This window comes from Eublepharis macularius, chromosome 2 (genome assembly GCF_028583425.1).
Source record: "Eublepharis macularius isolate TG4126 chromosome 2, MPM_Emac_v1.0, whole genome shotgun sequence".
NCBI lineage: Eukaryota > Metazoa > Chordata > Lepidosauria > Squamata > Eublepharidae > Eublepharis > Eublepharis macularius.
In genome coordinates this window covers 74,956,533-74,969,508 of record NC_072791.1, presented here as the reverse complement: position 1 = coordinate 74,969,508, position 12,976 = coordinate 74,956,533, and the positions used below count along the sequence as shown (strand labels likewise).

General features: G+C 42.8%; 1 protein-coding gene across 8 annotated transcripts in view; it reads left to right on the top strand.

Annotated features, from left to right (window-relative positions):
- RAD51B (RAD51 paralog B) overlaps positions 1-12,976 on the top strand; it is a 636,381-nt gene that overhangs the window by 297,657 nt on the left and 325,748 nt on the right. For 4 of the 8 annotated variants that reach the window (XM_054971797.1, XM_054971795.1, XM_054971796.1 and 1 more), the window contains exon 9: positions 9,749-9,867. The exons of the other annotated variants lie outside the window; for them this stretch is intronic. In XM_054971797.1, coding sequence (XP_054827772.1) covers positions 9,749-9,867 — 119 coding nt within the window. The remainder of the gene's footprint in view (positions 1-9,748; positions 9,868-12,976) is intronic. 8 annotated transcript variants of the gene reach the window in all.

Genomic DNA, 12,976 nt, shown 5'->3' with positions numbered 1-12,976 from the left:
TAGTGGTTGCTTCTGAAGACATTTGTTTCTTGAAGCTACAGGTGCTGCTTCTAACATTTCTGGGGGGTGGGGGGTTAACCCCCCAACTTTTTTATTTTAGATTTTTCTGCAAATCTGGGCCTTTTTCACATTTGTAGAAAAATCTGTCTTCTGTCCATAGCTCTAGTCTCCAGATTTAAGTATCCACTGATGAGGCCACATTTAGGCTGTAACACAGTGAAATAGGTTATGGGCAAGGTATGCATAGCCTTTTTTCTAGCAGAATGCCATTTGGTATTACTAAAGAATACATGGGCATATAGGGAAATAATTTCTCTCCAGAATCTGTTATCTGAATGCATCTTTTAAACATTATTCAGTGTGAAGTTCTGTATCATTTGTGATTTCTATGTAAAAGGCTGGTACGCAAGTCTGAATCATTTTAAGTTAGACTCCTAAACCTTTGTTTATTAGTTGTACATAGATCAGTGGTGGAGTATGTGCCATTGTAATGGGTACGGAATGCACCTTGGCCAAGGAATGAACTCCAGCCTGTTCAAAGAATGAACTCATCATTTTGGGCATCAAGCCTCTCAAGCACTTTTCCTCATCAAGGAAAATACTGTGAAGAGGAAAATGAGTTTCAAATAGTAGAAGCTGAAGAGTAGCAGGTGAAAAAATATAAAAGATATCACTCCTCTCTCTCTTGTGCTATCAGCAAATCCCAGGGAGGCTGTGGAGACTATGAGCCTCGCTACAAGTGACGTCTTACATGCGAACGGCACTTGATCATTTTTGCAAGTCTTTCTGGGAATTGAAGTCCCTCTCCCCCACCCCTTTTCCTTCTGTTTCTTCCCCTTTCTCTTAGAATGGCTGCCTGAAGAGACGGAGAAAGCCTACGATAGCAGCTTTTGCAAATCGTCTTGCTGGGGGGTGGGGGATGCTCTGGAGAAAGCTGACATGTCAGTGAAGTCCTAGTGTCCTTCCCCTCTGTTAGAATCGCTGCCTTAAAAGTCAGAGAAAGCCTGCTTTTGCAAATCGCTCCTCCAGTCACAAGCCTGCTCTCAGTGATCTTTGGGGGCAGGCAGCTGCAACTTTGCTAATCGTCTTGCTGGGGAGGAGCTGCTCTGGAGAAAGTTGAGAAAGTCGCAGCTGCCCACCCCCCAGAGATCATTGAGAGCAGGCTTGTGACTGGAGGAGCGATTTGCAAAAGCAGGCTTTCTCCGTCTCTTCAGGCAGCCATTCTAACAGAGAGAGGAAGGAACAGAAGGAAAAGGGGTGGGGGAGAGGGACTTCAATTCCCAGAAAGACTTGCGAAAATGATCAAGTGCCGTTCGCGTGTAAGATGTCACTTGTAGCGAGGCTCTATGAACAGGTGCCTGGAGGCAGTTGTGGGATGGATGAGGGCTAACAAGCTGAAACTTAATCCCAACAAAATGGAGGTACTACTGGTGGGGGAACGCTTAACTCAGAAACTGGGATATCTCCTGTTCTGGATGGGGTTGCACCAGGGACAGAGTGGCCATTAATCTAACTAGGACAATTCATGGTGGGCCTCTGGCCTGGAGGGCTCATAGCAAGGCTAAAGGGGCCATCAGTCATGACAACTAGGACAGGCATCCACAAAGAAACAGAGTGTAAGGAAAGAAAAAGAGGCCAGCCAAAGAGATAGGATGGCTGGGGGGAGAGCTGACAGGACCCCCTTCTCCAGCAGATTCCCCTGTTTACTTGGATTTCTCTGGCAGCTCCAGCCAAGCCCAGGTTTTGTGGACAGAAACCAATTTTTTTAAAATATGCCTCCCAAGCTGTTATTTCTCTAGTGAATGTGCTGTGTTTAAGACTGCAACCAGAACTTAATTCATGTTTACTTGGAAGTAATGCACATTGAGGTGAGTGGGGTTACTCTAGGGTTGCCAGGTCCCTTGACTCCCCTGGCAGGAGCCTGAGAACCTGGCAGGTTCTCAGGCTTACCTGCCTCCGGAACGTCGCGCCATGTTGCAGGGAAAACGCGAAATATCATTTTGTGCGACGAACCTAGTGTATGGTTCCGGTTTGTGGATGATACATTTATCATTTGGAGCCATGGGGAGGAAGAATTGATGGGGGTTTTGAATCATCTCAACAACATCCACCGGAACATACAATTCACAATGGAGAAAGAAATCGAGGGAAAACTCCCATTTCTGGATACCTTGGTCATCTGCAAAGCAAACTTTCAGTTAGGTCACAAGGTCTACAGGAAACCAACTCACACTGATCGGTACTTACACAAAAACTCCAATCACCACCCCCGACAGAAAAGAGGCATAATGAAAACATTAGTGGATCGCGCAATACGGATATGTGAGCCGCACTTTCTCAATGAGGAAATTAATCATCTAAACCACGCACTTCAGGCAAATGGCTACTCCAGAAATGAAATCCGAAGAGCAATCAAACCCAGGATGACTCAAACAACCAAGGAAAAACAGTCTCCTACAGGAAAAGTGTTTTTGCCATATATCAAAGGAATTACTGATCAGATAGGAAAGCTTATGAAAAAGCATAACCTTCAAGCAGTATTCAGACCCACCCGAAAAATACAACAGATGCTACGATCAGCAAAAGACAGTAGAGACCCCCTCACCTCTGCAGGAGTATACCGTATACCCTGCAGCTGTGGACAAGTTTACATCGGGACCACAAAGCGTAGCATCCAGACAAGAATAAAAGAACATGAAAGACACTGCAGACTTGGACAACCTGAAAAATCAGCAGTGGCTGAACACAGCCTAACTCAAACAGGGCACAGTATCTTATTCCAGGACACCAAAATACTGGACAACACTTCCAACTACTTTGTCAGACTGCACAGGGAAGCCATTGAAATTCACAAGCATAAGCAAAACTTCAACAGGAAACAAGAAACCTTAAGAATGAACAGAGCATGGTTTCCAGTTCTGAAAAACACCAGGCTAACAAAACACTCTATACTTGACAATAGCCCTGCAGAGAAGATTAGCACATCAAGCACCAATCCATATGCAAAAGAACCTCCTCAGGATACAGTGAAGCCTCCCGCCATTAGCATTCCACACCCTGGGAAACTCTTACAGGATGACTCAGCTCAACCCCACCCCTCCTGAGTAGATACAAATGACCTGCCAACATCTTTTCCACACTGTGACACTGAGAGATCTCTGTCTTTTGGTGCTACACCTCTGAAGATGCCAGCCACAGCTGCTGGCGAAACATCAAGAACTACAATGCCAAGACCACGGCAATACAGCCCGGAAAACCCACAACAACCATATTTTGTAAATTCATTAATCTTTTCAAAGTATCCTACTAGGGCCAGAATTAATTGATATGCAGCAGAATCTTTCCCCAGTAGACATGGGCATGAATCGAAATATGAATCAAATTTCGTGACGAAATGGGCCGTTTCGTAGGGCCATGTTTTTTTTACAAAATTCATTACTTTTTGGGCCATTTGTTCGATTCGTGAATGCTTCATGATGCCAGACAGGCTGGCGCCGATCCATTGATTCCCCTAGGCAACGTAGGCCCAGAATGTCTGCAGACCTTTTGTTGCTGTGGAAACCTGAATCTCAGCCCACATAACTTTGATAGGCAGCTCTCCCTGCCAGCCTGAGAGCTGAGCAATGCAGGTCTGCGCAAGTTTACCTGGGAACTGGAGTTGGAGACTCCTTCCCCTCTCTATTTCCCTTCTCCATTTTTAAGAACGGGGTGGTAGAGTAGTGGCGGTTGTGGCAGCCTCAGCAGCACAATCTGCCACTTCCAGCTTCAGGAACCCTTCCCTGACTCTCTATCTCCCATCCTCCTGCTGCTCTGACATGCCTTCCCACCCACCCCGCCCCCAAGCTCTCCTGAGCAGATCCACTCTGCTCGGCTTTTCCTTTGAAAACTTGGAGGCAGGCGGAGTAGGGCATGTCAGAGCAGTGGGAGGATGGGAAGGAAAAGTCAGCAAAGAGAACCTGAAGAGAGGAAAACCCAAGCAGATCCACTCTGCTTGACTTTTCTTCCAGCAGTGGCAGAAAGCAGGAGGCCAGAAGGACGGGAGAGAAAAGTCAGCAAAGAGAGCCTGAAGAGAGCTACTTGAAGGGTGGCTGGAGGACAGCCTGCTGAAGCCTCCCTGTGAGTTTGTCATCTCTGGGTATGAAGGGGGCCATTGGAGTGCCCTGGATTCTGACAAATCACAAACTAACGAATCGTATCGCGAAACAGGACAATTTCATGGAAGTTCCGTGATTCATGGAACGCGACAAAACGCGAAACTCTTGTTTTGGTTTTTCCCCATTTCATGCCCATCTCTGTTCCCCAGTAAGAACGCTCTTATGTTTCAGCATGACTGCTGTGCTGATGTTCTTCTCATGAAAGCTGAGAACAATGTGTATGTACCTCATTGTTAATATTTTTGAGTGGTTTTATTATTTCAGTGTCCAAGCGTGAAAATGTGGGAACATAGTTGCTATATTTTGGATGTACAAATAAATTCTACACTACAGAACTCAAATGGCACCTTAAAGACTAACACTTTTCATTCCAGCATGAACTTTTAAGAGTGAGAGCTTTACATGTGTGCACTCCTAGCATGGCACAATGACATCACTTCTGTCATTGTATACGCTGCAGGAGCATTCCTGGGCTTCATGATGAGCCGTTTCTTAAAGAATTGGCCTGTTTGGGGCCTGCTTCTTCAGAGGCAATGAAAAAAAGCTCCTTTGTTCCCCTCATTCCCATTCTGATGATTTATGTACTCTTACTAAGGAGTAAAGTTTGGGGCCCAAATTGGCCCAGCATGAAGTACAGGAGCACTCCCACGGCCTGTGCAGTGATATTACTCCTGGAAGTGACGCTATCACACCAAGCTGAGAGTGTGCCCTGGGAGGCCCGTTCCCCCCCCCCCCGCCAGCCAGGTGAGTGGTGACCACAAAGGAGGAGGCTGGGACTGGGGGTTCCCCCACTCCTATCAGGGGACTGGCAACCCTAGTTGCAAGGTAGCCAGGTCTACCTACTAGGTGGTCTTAGGCAAACCATTTTCTCTTAGTGTCCATCTAAATTTGACAGCCAATGTGATGTAATGGTTAGAGTGCTGGGCAAGGAGCTAGGAAATGTGGGGCAAATCCTCTTTCAGCCATGGTTTGCTTCATGACCTTTGGCCAGTTGCTCTCTCTCTCTCTCTCTCTCTCTCTCTCTCTCTCTCTCTCTCTCTCTCTCTCTGTGTGTGTGTGTGTGTGTGTGTGTGTGTGTGTGTGTGTGTGTGTGTGTGTGTGTGTGTGTGTGTGTGTGTGTGTGAACCCTAACTTAGCTCACAAGTTGTGAGAATAAAATGAGGGAAATGAGTACTATGTATGCTGTCCTGATCTCCACGAAGACAGAAAGATGAAAATCCAACCTTGGATTCTGCACATGAGAAGATGCACAGGAGAGATGCAGCTCTCTCTCCCCGTTTCCTGCTACTACTGGGCACCATTTAGTTTTTTTCTGTGGCCCTTGAGCTTGATTAGGAGTATACAAGGGGACCACTCTGAAGCTTTTTCAGTGGCTGTTTTTGCTTCCCAATCTGTCCCTGAGTTGCACTTCCCCTAAAAGGGCAGGTTTGTAGTTTGGAAGTACTGCTAGACCCAGGCTCCTGTTGGTAATGAAGTGGCAGTGGTGGCCAAGGGTACCAGCTGTGGCCCTTCCTGGGTAGGAAAGATCATGCCACTGTGGTACATGCCCTTGTAACTTCTAGATTAGATTACTCCCGTGTACTCTGTATGGAGCTGCTCTTGAAGACTGTCTGGAAGCTAAAGTTGGAACAGAATGCTGAAGCCAGAATGTTGACTGGAGTAGGTTATAAGGACCATATTCTTCCCATTTTATTCCAGATGCACTGGCTTCGAATTTGCTTCTGGGTTTATTTCAGGTTGCTAGAATTGACCTTTAAAGCCCTATATAGTTTGGGGCTAGGATACCTGAAGGACTGCCTTCCGCCATATGAGCCTACCCATCCACTAGGGTCATCTTTCAAGGAACTGCTTTGAATGTTCTCTCCATCTAGGCTAGACGGGTGGCAATCTGAGAAAGGGCCATTTTAGCCATAGTGCCAAACTTTGGAATTCCATCCCCAAGGATATTTGTGTTTTATCATTGTCTTCCAGTGAGTGAAGATTTTTTGTGCTTTGCTTGGTGTACACCCAGTAAGTCATCCGTGTTCCTCGTTATGTGTATTTATGTGTTTATATGTTTTTATTGAATTCTTTAAATTCAGTTGTGGAACACAGATTCATATATTGTTTGGAGAGTTCCTTGGATTAGATAACATTAACATCCAAGTAAGAAAAGGCTATGTAAGCTTGAAAATAAGCAAGGGAACAGGATATGTTTGTTTGAATGCAGTAACCGTTGCTTATTATCTGCCATGATCTTGTTAAAATTGATGCCACAGTTGAAATAAAATTTTTAAGTAGCTTATTTGAGTGCCTATCACTTTTCCTGCCGTTTCTGACTTTCTGCCTCTGAGACCTCTGTTGTCTCCCAGTGTTCAGTGAGAGGAGAAGGGACTGCCATTGTCACCACCATTGAACTCTCAGTTTTCTCCAGAGATTGTGTTACCATTGCCCAATTTGTTTCTCTCTGTCTTATTGCAACGTAGATTGCAGCAGGCTTACAGTATTCCTCTTTTACACAGAAAACTTTCTTGCAGGCTGTGTTCTATTTTTTTTTCTTTTTTGTACTCTGTGAAAAAGAAGTTAAGCCATTCCCAGCTAACTCCCTTGCACTATGAAGCGCTCTTGAGTGACTCTACAGATTGGTGTTTTTCTGGAAATGGGTTGCACAAAGAATCCTGTATGCAGTTGTCAAGGCAGTGCTCTTCTAGCCTGGCACGACAAGCTTTCCCTCTCAGAAATGGAAAGGGCAGAGTAATTTATTTGCCTGCTCTTTTTCTAATCACTCTACCCCTGAACTTGCCTCCCTTGTTTGGGCAGGATACCTGTTGACATCAGTGGGAGTCGTGGGCTGTAAAGGAATGCATGGTGAAGTCAAGAGGGTCACAATATATTTCCTCCCCATGGATTCTAGGTGGGTTAACTGTTTCCTAGCCCCGTACATTTCCATCTCCATAATGGAGTTTGAGAAGTGATAGAAGGATCAGAAATAAGAAAGCTTGGGATGCATTGAAAAATAACTCCTTGATTTTTTTCCCCTTAGTTTGGGTTTTGACTTGTATCTGTTCAGTTTATACTCATTCAGTGATGTAATAGAAAGTCTACAGTGTCAGTTGAATAGAGAATCCCAACTTGTTTCCATATGACTGTCAGCCCTTCTTTATCATTTTTGGTGGCAGGCTATCTTTAATTGTGCGAGCATAGGGACCACCATGTTTAGAAGCAGTTTGCAGACTGCACTGTGCATGTGATTGGCCACTCTAATTAATTTTCCTGAGTATTTATTTATAAGCCTGATGGAATTGTTAGTTTTTACCAGACTGAATTGCAATGATAGTATGAAACGTTTGTCATAAACACAGATTGCAACACACCACTGCTAAATTTTCTTAAGTGGAGTGAACGAAAGGTTGTAAAGTGGCAAATAATTGTTGGGACAAGCAAGTCAGACAACAATTGTGTTATGAATTATATGCCCTACAGCACAGTGGATTCATGAACTTGATATCAGGAAGATGAATGGTCCAGTTCAGTGCCCAGTCTGCTTCAAGAAATCTTGTAACTGCAAAGTGTTGTAATACAATGCCTCCTACCTAATTGACTGCTCCCAGGCTGTGTTTGTAAAAAGCAAAAATGTTTCCTTCTTGCTTCTTGGGACAGCTTATGCATACTATATAATTTCTGTACAGAAGATACTGTGTAGAGGATTGGGTTAGCATGTGTCAAATGCTAAGGAAGAAACAGCGATCTGAATAAAATAATACGGTAGGCCATAGGTAAGCCACAAGCTGCACACCAAACCATGTTGTTTGGCACTCAGAACCAGATCTCTACCCAAAGAACTGAGGAACTGGCAGCACTTCTAGGGACAACAGGATGGGGAAAAGGCCTGGCTTAGGCTCATCGTGCCCTCCCAGATTTGCACAGCCATCAGTGGAGTCCAAGGTGAATCCCTGAGATGTTGACAGTGCTACCGGGGCTTGACTAGTTCCAAATATGGTCGCTTCCACATGTTCCCTTTTTGGGGGGCTTTGTCTGTCCCGAAGCCGAGTCTTCCCAACACACGTTCATAACTCACCTTCCATACGCAGCATCCTCATGCGTTTCTTGTGTGTGTTCATAGCAGAAGAAAGAAAGGTCCCAAAACAGAAAGCGTGTTCTTTCTGCACCTCATCACAAATGACATTGGTGCAGTCCCACCCAACTTTCCTTTTTTTTTTTTTTTTGGAGTGCTATATCGTTGTCCTGTCTTTCAGTTTTTGTAGAAACTGGGCATGCGTAGTACTCTGTTTTCTACCGTTGATTTCCCAAAGTTTTAAATGCAAAAGTGTTTAATAAATATGTGAACAGTAGAGTAGTGCAATCAGACGATTTCATATCCTACTATATAAAAGGCAAACCATGTTCCCTAGTACTCACTCTTTATCCCTGCGGAGGCACAGTATGCAGGGATAAGAAGTGAGTGAGGGGCAAAATGTTTGCCTCTCCGCTGCCTCCTTGGGGCCTCCAGAGGCCCGGAAGAGCTCAGCACAGGCTGCAGGAAGGCTCAGTGTGGCAGCGAGGCCCTCCCAACATCCCACAGCAGTGGGGGTGGTGCTCCTTGCTGCCTCCGTGGGACCTTAGGAGGGCTGCGCACAAGCCAAGCGGTGGCCGACGGATCAGGAGGGAGCCCCTGCTCTCTTCCCCATCCCCCTCTTGACTGCTGCTGCGAGGAGAAGCATGGGGGTGGGGGGAAGCACTGCTAGGAGCTGTATTTTCCAAAACAACGGGTTGGAGGGGTTGGAGATTTGTGGGAGGGCACTTCAAAACGCAAAAAAGTCTCCAGATGCATCGATACGGTAGATAATTGCACGAAAAAAGCAGCATCGAAAATGAAAACAGAACAAAACAAGTTTCACAAAAAACACTCAAAACCCAGGATTATCATGACTTGCTTGTGCATGGGAAACGATGTCATATGTAATGAGTGAGATAACCTGCCAAAGTTCCATTAGCAGGCCATCTCATTAAGGACGTGTGGAAGTGACCTATGATTGGATTATTCCTTCCCCCATTTTGTTTGCCAGCACAACCTCTTGATTGGTGATTCTACATTTTTTTTTCAATGCTTGGCCCAATAAAGGTTGCCAAACCCTAGACAGTAATTTGTATGAGATCACAGCTCTTCCTTAGCAATTACTTAGATAAATTGCAAGTATTTATTAGGATGAACCTTCTCTATGTCACAGTCAGTTTGACATATTTTACACACATTGCAGGTTCCACACTGGGGCAAACTCACTTTGCTGATATGAAGTGGAAAGTACAAATGGCAGCTTTATCCATTGTAAAAAGTAAATGCCTACCGTGTCGGATTATTTAAAATTCACATACAAAGAGCTGTTCATAATAAGCATGTACAATAATAAGCTAAGTTGTCATATTCCTGTTTTCATTTTAGTATTCTCTCCTACCCTTGCTGACCCAAATAGAAAATGCATTGGATTCAAAATATGAGCACAAGATGAACATAACTTGTCTCCATAATTAAATAATTCAAGGCATGATGTGTTGATCTTCAGGATTTTACTCATTTCAGTTGTAATTGAAATGTGTAACTTCACATTTTATTCTAGGATGTTCCAGAAATGGAGACGGGGAGTCTGGCTACGTGACTGCAGCACTAGGGAATACATGGAGTCATAGTGTGAATACAAGGCTCATATTGCAGTATCTGGATTCACAGACTAGACAGGTGAGGAACCAGAAGTGGCATATCACTTCCACAGTCACAAAATGTGGGTTCTATTTGAGGCCTTACTGATCTTTTCTGGTGAGAAATGAAACTCTGACATATAATTTTTATCTTGCTATTACTAGATATAAGTGAGAACATGTAAGATGGGAGAGGCATTTGTTTTCCCCCAACTTCCTTAACCTCATAATGAATTAGTCATTTGAGGTTAGAGAAAGTTTATGCTGAGCTAAGCTGCCCCTTTCCCTTGCAATGGCTTCAGCAGTGAAGGAGCGTGATTTTATCCACAAAGCGTATGCAGGAGGAAGAAGTTGAACATGTGGAATTACATCTTCAGAGCACTTAGCCTTTTGTTCCTCTGTTTTCAACATCTCTTCCCCTCAGTATCTGAGAGCTAGTCCATGTATGCTGCTGTCAGCAGACAGGTTCTACTCTTATCTGAGGTGTTTTTTAATAGCTTCATTTCAATTACATTTCAAGGTGGAGGGTTGTGAATTGTCAATAGAGACATTCTCTTACTCTGACTTTACTCATCCCCACTTTGAAACTCAGAGTCTACATATGAGTGCCTACTTTACATTAAATATATAAGTGTATCCATGGAAAAAATATCCAGGGAAAGACATCACCTTGAAATACTGCCAGGGTTTTCCCTGCACATATTTTTAGGAATAATGATGTATTATCCTTCTAATGTTAAAATTTTATGCATCTCATGTCATAAGGTTTATGGGGTTAATACTTTACAAATCCAGTATGGTCCCATGGCTAATAGCATTCTCTGTTCCTTGGAAGTTAAGTAATCCAGTCAGTTGAGTTCTTGAGTGGGCAATCTTTCCTCTTGCATTTTTGTTTATTTTCTGGAGCTTATTTTAGTGACTTGTTTAGAAAATGGACTTTTTGATTTAGTATGGTAGTTGTAGGTATAGGCCTCTGGAATCTTGAATATTACAGTACATCTTGTACAGTAATTTCACATCAAACATCAGTTTTACATTTTAAAGAACATTTACATTTCTGAAGCTATTTGTGATCGGGGCTTTATAATGTGCATCTGCAAACACAATTTACCCTCCTCTTAATAGTAAACAACTTCTAGGACTTAGAATAAGATCTTTTCTCCATTTTAATTGACTTGAAATGGTGATATCTTTAAAAAGTATTCTTGTTGGGGAGCATTTATTTTTTAAAAGAAACCATGAAAAACAGAAGAAAAGATACAGGAACACACTTTTCAGCAAGCACAGTATGCAGTTTTCTTTTTTTCTTTCTTTCTTTTTCTTTTCTTTTTTTTTGGTGTTTCTGTTTTTGAAACCTCAGTAGTGCTGAATGAAATTTTTCAAGGGGTATAAAGTCTCAGCTTTACTGCAAACTGTAGAGATATAATGAAATATTGTTTGGTAAAGAACACATACTCCCCAAAGTTCCACAATGCTTCTAAATGTTTTTATTATGTCTTTCGAGATTTAGGCTCTTGCCCGCAGATGATGTAGTATATAATCCTATGCAGAGTTACGACAGTCTAAGACCATTGAAATAAATTAGTTTAGACAGACATCACTCTGTATAAGATTGCACTAGTATAGTCTTTATACTCAGATTTATCAGTCCTGACTCTGAGCCTTTGGTCCCCTTTTCTTGAGTAGCTGAATATTTCCTAAGAGCTACCAGATCCCCTGGATGGTTAACAGATGAAAGATGGGAAGCTGAATTAGGGAAATAGCTGACCCTCAACTGCAATTTCAACATGCATGCCTGTTTTACAAGCAGGAACAGTAAATAGGCTACAATATTTTCTTTCTGTGTAGGGGCTTATGGAACTTTGGAAACCAAATGACTAAATAATTCCATGTTTTCTTTTATTTTTTGTGGAATTTATTATCAAGCAGGGGGAACTGAGATTAAGGCAAAAGCTTTAGTTATCGTCAGTTCTCATAGGAGCAGTCAGATTAACAGTGCCCTTGGTTAGAGACCAGATGGTTTTGCCCTCATCTGATTAGTACTGTATAAATAGCATTCCAACAATCTGACTCTTGGAAACATAATCTTGAGTGTAGCAGTAGTAGAGGATAGCTTATGTTAAAACAATAAAGAGAGGCTGTTACAGGCATACTACAACGTGATCTAATTCTGAATATGTTCCATGTTATACATTATTACACTGAAAACTCTGCTTTTAAAGCTGTATATTTATATCTTTATTTCTCTAGGGCCAAAATCTAGAGAAGACACTAGACACTCTGTACCTTTATTTGGGATTTGGGCATTTTTTAAAAACAGTTTTTCTAACCATGATCAGTGCTATAAGACCAGTTTGGGAAAGTTTCTGTTCAAATCCAAAAGTCTCACTGGGCTATTCAAGTGCATGCTTAAAGAGGTTCTTTCAGTAGAGCTGCCAACTCCAGGCCTGGAAATTCTTGGATATTTGGAGGAGGGGCTATGGGAAGGCAGAGTCTGAGAAGAGAAAGCATGGCAGGGATGCAGTGTCATACGGTTCACCCTCCAAAGCCACCATTTTCTCCAGGACAACATATTTCTATAGTCTGGAGATGAGTTGTAATTCCAGGGGATCTCTATGTCTCACCTTGAGAATGGCAGCCCTCTCTGGAGGATGGCACCCCTATCTTTCAGTTGTGACTATAATTTGCTCAAAAACACTTCTAAGTCTGCTTACACCATGGATGATAAGAATAAAGTTCAAAGTTTAGGTGTTAGGGTGCTTTGTAAATAATAGCAAAATAACAGAGACAATCATAACAAAAAAGACATTAATGTAAAATCAGACTGTGCCCAGTGAAAGTCCCAGAAATTAGAAATTTTATAGTGGATTGTAAAAATCTTACAAGTACTTTTTGTCACAAGATCACATAAGAAAAGTATGACTTGATGAGAAATCTGGAAATTAAAACTGTAACAAGATCCCTTTACAAATGATATCTAGTTTACGTGAAATTAAGCCTAGGTATAGTTTAAAGCCATTCTGCATTTTCAGCATTTTAGAAATATGAGAACTTTTTTTGTAATTTCAGGTGGGTAGCAGTGTTGGTCTGTGGCAAAAGAGCAAGATTCAAGTCCAATAACACCTTAAAGTAGAGTTTCCAGCCTCCAG